This window comes from Sarcophilus harrisii, chromosome 5, assembly GCF_902635505.1.
Source record: "Sarcophilus harrisii chromosome 5, mSarHar1.11, whole genome shotgun sequence".
NCBI classification, from domain to species: Eukaryota; Metazoa; Chordata; class Mammalia; order Dasyuromorphia; family Dasyuridae; genus Sarcophilus; species Sarcophilus harrisii.
This window is the reverse complement of record NC_045430.1, coordinates 146,711,802-146,725,827: the sequence shown is the minus strand read 5'-3', so window position 1 is coordinate 146,725,827 and position 14,026 is coordinate 146,711,802. Positions and strand designations below refer to the sequence as shown.

General features: G+C 35.6%; 1 protein-coding gene across 1 annotated transcript in view; it reads left to right on the top strand.

Moving 5' to 3' along the window:
* FBXL13 (F-box and leucine rich repeat protein 13) overlaps positions 1-13,288 on the top strand; it is a 247,639-nt gene extending 234,351 nt beyond the window's left edge. The window contains exon 17 of the mRNA XM_031938696.1: positions 12,166-13,288. Within this exon, the coding sequence (XP_031794556.1) occupies positions 12,166-12,376 (211 nt within the window). The 3' untranslated portion in view covers positions 12,377-13,288. The remainder of the gene's footprint in view (positions 1-12,165) is intronic.
* Positions 13,289-14,026: the final 738 nt, after the last annotated feature.

The window sequence follows — 14,026 nt, the reverse complement described above, 5'->3', positions numbered from 1 at the left end:
TTGCTTTTAAAAAGATACTTGGTATCATTTCAATAAAGGTCCTCTTTCTTCCTATTTTGTTTTAGTATTTAATAGGAATGGGTGTTATCTTTTGCCCAAAGCAAAAGATTTACTTTCTGCATTGAGAATTTTCTGCATCTGTTGAGATAACCATATGATTTTTGTTGTTGTTCTTTTATTGATGTGGTCAGTTATGCCAATAGTTTTCCTCATATTGAACCAACCTCACATTTCTGGTATAAATCTCACCTAGTTGATATATGATCTGATATATTGCTGTAATAGTCTTGTGAGTATTTTATTTAATTTTTTTAACATCAATATTCATTAAAGAAATTGATTTATAATATTTTATCGGTTTTTGCTCTTCCTGGTTTGGGTGTCAAATTACATTTGTGTCATTAAATAAATTTGGTAGCTCCTTCTTGAGCTATATTTTTCAAATAGTTGACATAGTATTGGGATTAATTAACCTTAAATCTAAATCTGGGCAATTTATATTTTTTGTAAATATTTATCTATTTCTCTTAGGATTGTCAGTTTTGCTTACATATAATTGGGCAAAAAAACTTGAATAATTTCTTTGATTTCATCATCACCAGTGGTGTATATATATACCCTTTCATTTTTGAAATTTTGATTTTTTTGTTTTCTTTTAAACAAACAAATAAACAAAAATAACCAATGGTTTATTTTGTTAATTTTTTTCATAAAACTAGTTCCTAGTTTTATTAGTTCAATTTTTTTACTTTCAATTTTATTAATTTCTTCTTTGATTTTCAGGATTCATTTTGGTATTTCAATGGTGATTTTTATTTGTTTTTTTCTTGTTTTTTTCTTTTTTTTTTTTAGTTGCATGTTCAATTCATTGATATGCTTTCTCTCTCTTTTATTGATCTGTTTAGAGATATTTTTTTAAGAGAGAGACATTTTCTCCTAAGTACTCCTTTGGCCATATCCCCTAAATCAATATGTTGTCACATTGTTGTCCTTCTTTTTAATTAAATTATATATTGTTTCTGTGATTTTGGTCTTTGACCTCCTCTTTATTAAGAATTAGATTATTTAGTTCCAATTAATTTTTAATCTCTGCTTCCATGGCTCTTTATTGAGTGTAATTTTTGTTGCATTATGGTCTGAAAAGTGTGCATTTAATGTTTCTGCTTTTCTGCACTTAGTTGTGAGATTTTCATGTCCTATACGTGGTCAATTTTTGTGAAGATGGCAAGTACATGTGTGAAAATGAATACTCCTTTCAAATATGATACAGTTTTCTCCAGAGGTTGTATCTAACATTTCTAAGACTGTTCATCTCCTTAACTTCTTTCTTATTTATGCTTATATTTATTTAACTTTGAGAGGGATAAGTTAAGATTCCTTACTAGTAGAGTTTTAATGTCTGCTTTCTCCTGTAATTCAGCTTTTCCCCTTAGAATTTGTATTCTCTGCTATTTGGTGCATATGAAAATATATGTGTATGTGTATGTATAAGTATATATGTGCATACATATACATATGTTATATTTACATACACATATATGTAGTTAGTATTAATTTTAATTTATTGTATATGGTAACTTTGAGCAAGATGTACTTTCCTTGCTTATCTCTGTGTTAGTCTATTTATGCTTTTGCTTTCTCTGAGATCATGACTACTACCTCTGCTTTTTAAAGTTGAAGTATAATAGACTTTGTTTTATTTCCTCATGTCTCATGGAGTCATTGGCTTCCATTTGCCTAATTCAGCTTTTTAGAAGTTAAATTCTTCAGTAAGCATTTGTATCTCTTTTTGTATGTCTTTTTCTACTTGTCTAATTCTGTTTTTTTCCCCCAATAATTTTTTTTTACCAAGCTGCATTTTTTTTCATAATTTTCTTCCTTCAGTTACATAAGGGAATGAAAGCATTCCGCTGCCACTCTTTTTTGTTGTTGAAAATAATTCTTTTCATCTTTTATCATTTCTTTGTTGGACTTATGTACATTTCACAGGTTTTCCTTTTAGGCTTTACTTTTAGTTGTTTTTAACTTCATTTCTTCTTCCAAGTTTTTGTGTCTTAATTTTTCCTGTTATTGTAGCTTTTTATAATTAGATTCTTTTTTGTTGTTCGTTTTTCTACACTATTTCTTTTATTTTGAACTTTATGTCAATTTAGCCTCTGTTCCTGGCATGGGAGTGGTAGGGAAAGACTACTGTCCCAATTATCAGGCTTTTTTTCCACTGCTTTTTTTCAGAGCTAGTTCTATGGATTTGAAAAGCTCTAGAGAGAGACTTCTATCCTGGTCACCACTCTTGTTCTTATTCAGGAAGGACGTTGGGATTGCTCCTCAGGGCCCCTGTCCCCTCTTGACTGAAAGTTCTCCTTTCTGCTGTAGAAGGGTGGCCAGAATTGGACGTTGACAATGGAGTTTCCAGTGTTTGCACAGGGGCCCCAGAGCTTGAGAGCTCCTGGTGCTGCTGTGGATAGTTCTGTGGAAACCACAGTAGGCCTTCCACAGTTGCATCACATGGACTGGAAACATGCCTCATCTGACCTCTTGCTAGCTCTGCCATTCAGAATTTGATTTGAGGAGTTACTTGAGGAGTTGTGTAGAGGGGGAATGAGGTCAGCTAATTGCTTCTTCTGTCTTATCATCTTAACTTTACCCCCAGGCCACCAAGAGCCATTTAGAAATCATTGTTAGAAGAAGAAAGCACTTTTGTCCAGGCCCTCATTTTGCAGATGAGTCATCACAGTGATGCTCCTATTTATAGCAAAGCCAGGACTATTGACAAGTCTGAGTTGGCTATGAAAATACTGTAAATGGCAGAGCCCGTGTGATGCTGGAGAAACTGAGGCCAGATAGAGATTAGAGAGTTTTAATATTTTATTTGGATTTCTGAGAGGGAGAGATTTTCTGGGACCAGAGGATCCATTTTGGTCCAGGGCTGATGTCTCAAAGCATTCGGCAGCAGCAGCTTCAGCAGCAGCAGCTTCAGCATCAGCATCAAATGTGAGATTCCAATGAATTATATGTTTTCATAGGTAAGGGTAGGCAAGGGGGTGGTGTCTGAACTTTGGTAAACGGCGGGAATTTCTAAAGATGGACCATCAGTCTGGTTCTGACAGGGTGGGGGGTGAGGACCATAAATGCATAACTCAGGAGGACTTAGGAGCCAGGATGTCTGAACTCTCCCTTACCTGAGATTAAGTATTTACAATTTATAACCTTAGAGTAGCCAGCCCTAAATGATCTCAGTCCTAATGGTCAGTAGTGGGAGTTGCAACCAGGGTGGTTGAGGCAGAACAATTCAAGTAACTGAGGCAGAACAATTCAAGTAACCAAGGCAGAACAATTTAGGGAAACTGTGGTACAACACCCAGATGCCAGACTACATCTTCTGTTTCTAAAGCTAGCACTCCTTCTCCTACACCATGTAGCCTCTGCATCTATACAGAAAAAGTGGGAGGGAAAAGCCCTAAAGTGAAAAATAGAACAGGACCAGAATAAAGCAGATGCTTCCTGCTTTCAGACTTCTACTCACATGGAAAGGATGCCATCTCCACTTCAGTATGTGGAGAGATCTCATTTTCTCATAATTATCCAAAGATAACTTTTCTTATACTATACTTGGAATAAACCAATTTATTAATTGACCGCCAGATAGAATAATCCAGAAAATGAGTAATAAAAAATGAAGCCTGTATCTGCTAAATCTCATTGAATATCTATACCTACAAATGTTTTGTTTTATGCTCAACAGCAGCCTCCATAAGGTCACTGTCAGAGAAGCAGTTTGGTTTTAAAAATGGAAAGAAAAATCACTTTATCTAACTGAACCTTAGTTTCCTCATTTCTAAAATGAGGGTACTAATCCCTTGCATTAGTTGCTGCATAGGGTGATAGAATGGATCACATGATGTGAGCTAATTTATGTAAATACAAGCTTATTATTATTGTTGTTGTTACTGTTCACCTTTTCTCATTTTTCATCTTTTTTTAAATGGAGCTTAGATATAAACAGTCTGACAAATTATTAGTGTGTTATAACAAATTTATATTTAATCTTCTATGCACTGTTGCACAGGTGGATAAAATAAGTATTTATAACTGAATGAGATTATTGAAAAATAAATGTATTTTCTGTTGTCTTTGAGAAAACTCCATTGGCAGAGAAGAAAATAGTGATCTTGTTCCCAGAAAGATTTATCTTCCTTTAAGTCTCTATATTTTGAGAGTCTTTTGTTACACATAACCTGAAGATTGAGTATCTGGAATGGTAATATCCATGAAAAATGTCATTTGTGTGGATGAACATTTTGTCAGGTTTCTTGTGGGAAACATTTGTATCAGAATCTAAATGATACTTTGAAGTCTATATTTGCAGAACAAGTTTCTGTCATCTCTTCAGTTATATTTAATAGGCATTAAATTTTTTTGCAGCCTGCAGTGATGCCATTTTGTGGCACAATCTATAGTGACCAACAAATCTGGGTTCCTTAAAGATAATGGGTCTATAATTTATCATCATTATTATCATTGTCATCCTCATCATTACATCAAGGCAGATAAAAACAAGGCAGCAAGCATTAATTAAGTGATTGCTATGCATCAGGCATTGTGCTAAGCACTTGAAATACAAATGAAAGCAAAAAGAAAGACAGTCTTGGCCATCAAATTGCACACACTCTTATGAAGAAAGATAACATACAAAAAGGAGCTAAAAAGAGGATGGAGGTGGGTAAAGGTCCTGACATGGGAGCATGGTGCCAAGTTGGAATTTTACTTCTGAGGAGGGGAAATAAAGCTGGCCATCCTGGGTCCCTCTGTTTCCCCCCAAAATGGTTTGATCATATGCTGTCATTTTATGTTCTAGGTCATTGAAATTAAAAGGAATGTTTATATGGGGTTACCAGAATTCTAAGTAGCCATTTTTCCACCAAATTTACATTTTCATAAATATTCATTTTCCATCACTCTTTTCTCAGATAATTGGGAAGCTCTACATTTTTAGAATCTGATTTTGTGCCTTTGAATTTTGCTTTTAATTTAATTTAAAGAAGGTTCTTTCCATATGTTAAATTGGATTTATTAACTGTTAGTTATTTCCAGTGCCACATTATATAAGATCATGGATCAGTTTTGCCAAAGCAAGGGTAGAAGTAGTTGCATATCAAGGGAACAAAAAATATATTTATATACTCCTAAGAATGTATTTTTAAGGTAATTTCTAGCCCCATCTAACATACATATATAGGTCCCAGCCTAAAGGAAAATAAATCAAGCAAGAGCTCTATTTGGCAGTGGCATTTAATCTCTTTCTATTTAAAGTTTTTCCCAGTGTTTTCAGAAGGAGCAGGTGTGTAAATACATGTCTACCCTCCATAGGGAAGAACTTAGGGAACTTGTATAAGGTCAAATTCCCCTGATTGTTGACCTGTTCTCCTTTGTGTGGAGGGTCTAAATTTCCTTTGGAGAAAATCCAAGAAAATCCTAAAATGATCCCAGAAAGTCTGAATGTCTATGGATATCCCACTCTGAAGTACTCTCAAGAATTTAATTTTATTGCTGGAGACTTTGGTTTATGCTCAAGATTAAGATTTTCTTTAGGGGTATCTTAGAATAGATTCACCCCCTCCATTTGGCCAAAGAACTGCCCTGAATTTGAGATAACCTGGAAGTAAGTGAGATCTCCTAAAGCTACTCCATATAAACAAATAGTTAATTTGTCCTTTTTGATGAAAGACTTCAGAAGAGAATGGAAATCATGGTCTAAGACAAACATTGACCTCCCTTTATTCTTTTGTGTCAGTGATTGGTAATTATAGTTTCATTGAAATTAGGGTTGATTGGAACAAATATAATTTGTGATTTGGGTTTAGGCTAGCTTGATGACCGCTGTAGTCTTTTTCAACTGAGGACTTCTGTGATTCTGCAGACTTCATGTCTATTATCAGTTGGAAGAATATAACTTCCATAGTCTTAAGGATTCTCAATGAAAAAATTACCTGCTATGTTCCAACTGCTGTGCTAGGTAGTGGGATATAAACATAAAAGAGCCTCAGATCTCAAGGATTGTACATTCTATGGGGAAAGACAATATGTACCTATGTAAGTAGATACTCACTATATATAAATAATAAATAGAAAATAAATATAAGAGTCAAATACAAGTCAGTTGTTGAGGGAGGGCACTAGCAATTGAGAGGACAAGGAGAGACACTTTGTAGAAGCTGCTACTTAAACATTTTGAAAGAAGTTAGAAATTCTGTGAAGTTGAGATGGTAAGGGGATATATTCTAATTATGACTGATAACCAGCTGGAGATGAGAACTAAAGGGTTATCAGTGAGGAAAAGAGGGAATGTAGAGATGTAGGGAAAAGAAGTAGTATATTAAAAAGACAATTTGAGTCAAAAGACTATTTTTAATATCTTATAAACAATGTGAAATTACTGGGATTTATGGAATGGAGGAGTAACATAGTCAGATCTGGGTTTAAAGAAATTCATCTTGATAACCGTATGAAGGTTTAGATTGTGGTGGGGACAGAAATGAGTCAGAGAGGAAATTATTGAAATGGTTCAGGTGAGATGTAGTTAAGACCTGAGAGAAGTAGTTGGATATGAGAGATGTTATAAGGGTAAAACCCACAATATTTGGCATTTGCTTGGTGAATGAAAACGAGGAGTCACAGATAACACTAAAGTTATAAAGCTGGAAGTATACAATAATGAGAGTGCCCTGGTAAGAAATAGGGAAATTTGGAAGAGGGGGAAGAGCCTATTAGAAGAAATAATTTTGATTTGGAAATGTTGAGTTTGAGATGTCACAAACATCCTATTTGAAATGACCGAGGCAGTTTGTGATATGGAACTGAAGCTTGATGGAAATATAGGTACTAAATGTAAGACTGCTGCATGTAAGCTGTAACCAGCTGCAAAGAGATGACAAATCCATTGGAACTGGTGAGTTCACTAAGAGACTAAGTGTAGAGAGAGAGGAGAACTCAAGAAGAGGTTTGGATGACATCTGTAGTTAGGAGTTACCAATGATGATCTAGAAAAGAATATTCATGTGGGTGGGGAAGTCAGAAGCCAGATTGCAAGTGAAAATGAGGAATTTAACTTCCTTATGAACTTTTTGTATCATAGATTTTTCTAGGAGTTTGAAAAAGAAGAAGAAATATAGGCAGATTTAATATGGGAGAAATAAAGCACAAACTCTGGTTGGTTTTAACTCATTGAACATTATGCTTCCCCTAGGATAAACTTATCATTAGAAATCTCAGACTATAAACTTCTTGAGGACAAGGACTGTTCTTATTTGAATCCCCGGTACTTTGTACAATGCCTTGCACATGGTCAGTGTTTAATAAAGGTTTATTGAATATTGACTATTATTGACAATAGATTGGAGGATTTGTCCTGCTTGAGATCCCGCATACTCTCGTGACATGTTGAGACAGATCCTAAAGTTAAGATGTCCCATAAAATACAATTTGCTTATTGTGGGATTCTTAAACACATAAAATGAAAGAGAAAGAAGTCAGGGGAAGAAAATAAGTCTTAAAAAGAGACAAAAACAAAAATCTCTATCATTCATTGCAACCCTTTTTGATTTAGGAAGTGTTTAAGAGCTTAGTTCAAGAATATTCAAGAATCGCATAAATAGTTAAAAACTTAGAAAAGCATTTTGAACACTTAATTTAATTTTTATAGCATGAAAAAACATATCCCCCACTGTGAACTTATGGTTTTTAAATCTGGAACAAAATATTTCTCTAAAGAAAAGGCCCTGGTGTGCCAAGTCTCAGCCCACAGGGAATTCATGGCTCTGAGCCATAAATTCATATAGTTAAACAATGGCTTTAACTAACATAACTCCTTGAACTTTTGTATTCTTCACATGAGCTGAAATGTGAGCCAAAATGCAGTGAAATAAGTAGGATTTGAGTTAACAGTGCTTAGGTTGCTTTCCTATTGAGCTAGATAATTATGTATATTTTATTTTCCATTGAAATGATCCAATACAATCAACAAACGTATGTCTTAAATATCTTTTATTATTTTTTTTTAATCCTCATTATATATAGATTATACTCCCATGGCTATTTCTAAGGCCTTAACTCTGACTATTGTGGCCACACTGCGTTCCTTACCCCACTAACAGTGATGCAGCTGCTAGATGGTCAATGTAGATAATATGCACAGGGTATTAAGTTATCTATGGGCAAGTATCACTTTGAATGGGCAGCATCATCATGGTATATTTCTGATACTACACATATTACTAGGTTCTAGCTTTTTCAAGACACATCATTTTTATTTCTTGATTAGTTAGTTCTGGCTTTCTAAATCAGAATTGTCAAACTCATGCTGCTGCAAAACTATTAAGTGCAGTCAAACCAGATAAATTGGGAAAGGTTTAATAAAACAAAAAGTATAGTGCAACATAGCCAATGCTTATTTGTGGTTTTCTAAACCAGCATGTGCCTGTGGGGCACCCTTGTTCTAGTCTAAACTAACATTTGGCTTGCATTGTGGCACTTCGGACAAATCACATTGCTTGCTTCTTTCTAGAAGTCTTTCCTCTGGGTACAATTAAAAAAAAAACTATTAAGCATCTGCTGTGTACAGAGCACATATGCTAATAAATTATGCTTAGTTGGAGAATTTGACAACTTAGACAGGGGATATGATATATACACAAATAGCCAGAATAGGAAATAAAGTAGCAAGTAGAGACAGGTGTAAATAAATAAATAAATATATATATATATATATATATATATATATATATATATATATATATAAATATATGTATATATATATATATATATAATATATAAGTATAGCTGGGATTATGGTCTTCTCTGATTCAAGAGAAGTGTCAGAGAAAGCTTTTGGGAGGAGGTGTGAAATTGAAATGAGCTTTAAATGAAAGTATTTAATATGGGGGTGGGAGTAATGGATGTCAGACTAGGAAGGACACTCCAGGCACAGGAGTATAGCAGTGAGGCAGAGAAGCAAGAATAAGGAGACTTAGTGGTCCAGTGTGCCTGATGCTTAGAAGTCATAATAAAAGCATGGAAAGGAAATGAGAATACGGAATATAAAGGGGAGTAGTGTGCAATAATGATTATTCACACAAATACTGCTTTACAGCTTACCAACCAAGTAATATGACCATTATTATCCTCATTTTATAGATGAGAAAGAAGAGACCTGGAAATGGCCTTCCCAACCTCATACATTTCAAAACTAGGATTCAAATCTAGATTTTCTGGGCCCAAGTCTCATTCTCTTTCTTCCACACATGGCTGGTGAGGAAGAGAGTAGTAGTATCAGACTGGAGGATTGGATTGTTAGGGAAATCTTTTGAAACAGATTAGTCAAGTCATATGAATATATTTATATGTCTCATAGTGAGTTGGAGAGAATGAAGGGGAAAAAAAAAACAAACCTATTTGTAGGCCATTCCAATAGTTTAGGCAGATGACAATGACTTTTATTTGGAGATGGATTTGAAAAATATGGCAGAGGTAGAATCCACAAGAGTTAGTAGCTGATTGGATATTGATTAGGGATAAGGAAAAGTTTAATCTAATCTCCTTGATTTTTTATTGAGAGAAAAGGTGAATAATTATAGAACTGAAATATGTAAAAAACAGCTTTTCTAGGAAAAATAACAATAAACTCAGTGTAGAACATAACGAGTTTTATGTTATAAACTTGGGTAGAGATGCCCTGAGGGTTAGGGAAATGGGATGGGAGTTAAGAAGAAAGGTCAAAGATAGAGACACATTTTCAAATCATCTGTGTAGAAGGAACTATTAAAGCCATGGAGTATTGCCAAGAGAAATTGTAGAGGAAGGATGGAAGAAAACTGATTGGATGAATACCCTTCTTAAGGGATCAAGAAAAGGACAAGTAGCTCATAAAGAAAAAAGAAATGATTAAAGAAGTAGGAGGATAATTGAGTATCATATCTCAAAAATCAAGGGAGGACTAAGTATCCGGAAAAGAACAACAAATGCTACTTTGGACAAGTAGAATGAAGACTTTTTTAAAAGTCGAGCTTTGCACACAACATAAGCTTAATAAATGCTAGTTAAATAAAATTAGTGAGCCAAACGAACAATTTTATTTAGTGGTGGGGATGAAAAATGGAATGTTGAGGATTAAGGATACAATAGATAAGGAAATTGATGTATAATTTATCTAAAAATCTGGCCACCTTTGGGAGAGAACATAAAGTGTGACAACAAATAAAGGTAGAAGAATCAAAGAAAGGAGACTGGACAAACACCTTTTTTGAGGGATTAGGAAGAGAACATTTTTTAAGAATTGAGGAAAACTGAATGTATTTGTGGGCAGTTGGCAAGAGGTCTGAAGAGAGCCATATGTGGTAGGGAGGAGATTCACAGTTTAAACAAAGTCCTTAAGGAGGCTGAAGGCAATGGGCATCATGAGCACATTTAAGGCAATCATTAAAGGGTCTTCCCTTCCTCTAAGAGGGAAAGAATGGATAATTATGATAAAAATATTTTAAGAGGACCAATGAAGATTGAAGTTCTTCAGATGGCTTCAGTTTTCTGAGTGTGGTAGAAGCAATAAAATCCTAATCTCTCCTTCATGCAAGTTAGGCTAATTTTTCCATGTCTCAGTTCCTCAATAATACTTGTTGATATTCCTTCCTCATCACTTCAATACAAAGAGATGTTTCATATCTGAATACAAAGCAGCCATGAGGACCTAGAGATCTCTCAGGTGAGGCTGGTAAATCTCAGCAGGAGTTTTATACAGATAAAAAGACTCGAGGGATTCTCAGTGACTATCTTTGCTTCTCCCATTTATTCCAGTTCTGAACCTACATTATCAGGTCACTGGCTTGAACTAGAAGTATCTCAGAAGAGTGAGACAGAAGGTTATCACTTCTCTAAGGGGAGGAATTCCCAAATTCTTGGGAATCTGAAGGGAGATAAAGCAATTCTAATAGTTATATTTCTGAAGAAATATAAGAATAGATTTTTTTTAAGACTAGATTTCTTAGCAACAGTAAGGGTTCAACCTTAGTTTTGTGCTATAAATGTTTAGCTCAATATTGTGGCTCTCTTCAGCAACATTCGGCAGCCCTAGAAGCAGGGGCAAAATTCAGACAGTAGGGGTTACCCAAGAGATAGGATTTAGTAGGCTAGAAAAGTCCATGTGGGTGATATTCTGGGGTTATAGCTAGTGAATCATTCAAGCTTTAGGAAGTGAGGGTCTCTTCTACTTCCTTATTTTTCCCCTTCTCCTCTCTTCTTTTTCTTTGTCCCTCTTTCCCTTCCTGCCCCTTTTCCTCTCTCTCCCCTTCCTCCCATCTCTTTCCCTATGCCTCTCCTCAGGAGACATTTCCCTTTCACCTTCCTTTTTGTCTCTTCCCCTGACCTTAGTTGCTTTGGAGCAATTTGGCTTGGATAAGGTGGCAATTACCCATTACTCTTCCAGTGACAGGGAGCACCCAGACCTTCCCTTCTGCCATGCCACTTCATCCCCAGGTCCTCTGAGCCTTCCTATGTGCCCTGCTGCTTGGCTCTCCAGGCCCCCTGGGCACTTTCAGTCCGCCATGTAGAAGTTGAGCATCTCTGTGAACTGCTGGGCAGCAGGGCTTTTCTTGTCAGGATTTGTATCCCCAGTGTTTGCCCCATTCGTACACATGTAAGAAATGTGCTTTCATGCATTCATATCCTTGTCTCCCATGGGATCTCTGGAGCATCCCATTGGTGTTAAGTGCATGTGTTCCCTCAGTTGGCTTCTCTAGGGGAAAGTACTGAGTGGAAGGCTCCATATTACAAAAACAAACTTCATGGATTTTTATGGATCCAAATCTAACTACAAACCAAAGATATTCCTTCATCATCTTCCAAAGTATTAATGCCTGTCCCAGTGGGAAGAGGGTGAGAAAGGATGGTGGAGGAGTTACAAATGCAAGGTAGCTATCTCCGCCATCTGCCTGTGCCAGAGCAAATTATATTCCAAGGCCAGACCAAAGGGAAGGTCGGTCCTGGCTACTGGTTGCCCAACTCTGAGGAAGGATGCTTTAAAGCACACATACATACACACACTTTATAATTGGATCTTGTTAGATTTTTCCCTAGTGAGAACTGTTGTTTGTTATCAACTAATGGCACCTTTTGTTGTAGGGTGGCAGATTTCCGAATTTCATCTCAAGTTAAATGCCGTGAATACAGTATAGAGGACCCTCCCTTTTGGTTTGGCTATGATCACAAAGGGATCATCTTCCGTGACAGAGTGAGAGTTAAAGTCTCTAATGGAAAGACAAGAAAATCAACATTGGAGAGTTCAAAGGATATAGAAAACACATTACAAATTTCCTCCAAAATCAAAGGATGAACATCAAGCAACCTAAAAGGTCTCTGAATGACTTTTGTTTGCTTGGGGAAAATATTCATTGCATCTCATGCTAAGAATCTTTCCATATAGAAGCAATAGTAATTTAGCTTCCATTTCTTATTCCAACTACAATTTCCATAAGGTATTGCTGATTCTTTTTATCTATAATAATAATAAAAAAAAAAAGCAAAATGAAGTCACTGTCCTGCCCATTAAAAACAATAATTTTGTCGCTCCACTAAATTTTGATGTCTACAGGTATGGAGGTGACTGTGTATTTTTAGAGGCTAGGCCAGCATAGAATGAAAGAAAGCCTACTTTATAACAAGGAAGACCTGGTTTCATGTCCCACTTTAGCCACATTCTGATTCGGTGATCCTGGGCAAGTCACTCAACTTCTAGTGCCTTAGATACTTGTCTAAGACCAGCAATGGTTCAGGGAAATTGTCAGAAATTCAGATGTCCAGGGAAGCCTAGGTTCAGTTTGTAGCGTAAACTCCAGCAGGTCTACCCACCTCCTGCAAAGATGGTTATAACATGTACCTGTGATCTGAGGACCTGCTTAGGGAGGCTCCTCACCAGTGGGGTTCCAGACAATGAACTTTTCTACCACAACCACTCATGGGAGACTCTCTGCTCCAGTGATAAGAAAATGTGATCTGGGATAGGTGGGGAGATTTCCATTTACTTCAGAAGTCCAAGAGTCTACTTTTTTAGTGGTGCTGGAAGTTTGCTTAAATTTCTATCTTTGAGCCTAAAGCCCCAATACTAAATGTTAAACTTGCTTTTCCTAATAGAGATCATACAATGATGCTTATATGATAAGAAAAATAAGGATAGTAAGCCAAAGGAAATGTTGTAGATTGTAAGCTATATGCTACTGTAATATAATGGGAAGGAGAAGGGAAAGGGGAAAGGGAAGACCAGCATTTGTTAAGTACTTAATAGTATCTGTTAAGCTCTTTACAAATATCTCATTTAGTAAGAAGATAATATGCAAAATACCCAGTAGTTCTTTACCCCAGGAAATATCTAATTCAACTTTATTCTTCAAATGAGCTAATGGAGACTTATCTAAAGGAAAGGTTAAGTGAAATGTCCCAAGGTAATAAGTATCAGAGCTAGTATTTCTAAAAAATTTTAATTTTCCAAATGAGATTTGCTTACTGTTCTACTCACCTGTTCCCCCATGACCCTTTGAGAAAGCAAATTAAACAAATCTCGATCAGAAAAATGTGCAAGCAAAAAAAAAAAAAATTACATTGGTCATGTCCAAGTGAATATGCCATTCTGTGCTCTTGAGTCCATCACTTTTCCATCTGGGTATAGGTAGTATATTTCATCTTGTCTTCTGAAATCAGGATTAATCACTGATTAGAGTTCTTAAGTCTTTCAAAGGTGTTTATCTTTACAATGTTATTGTTATTACATAAATCATTCTCTACATCAGTTTATACAGGTTTTCTCAGATTTCTCTGATTTCCCTTTCATTATTTCTTATGGCACAAAAATATTTCGTCACAAAAATATTTCATCACATTTATATTCAATACTTTGTTCAGTCATTCCCAAATTGAAGAGAACATGACATTCTAGTTCTCTGTCACTGCAAAAAGAGATGATAAAAATTATAACACTTAGTTCACAGGA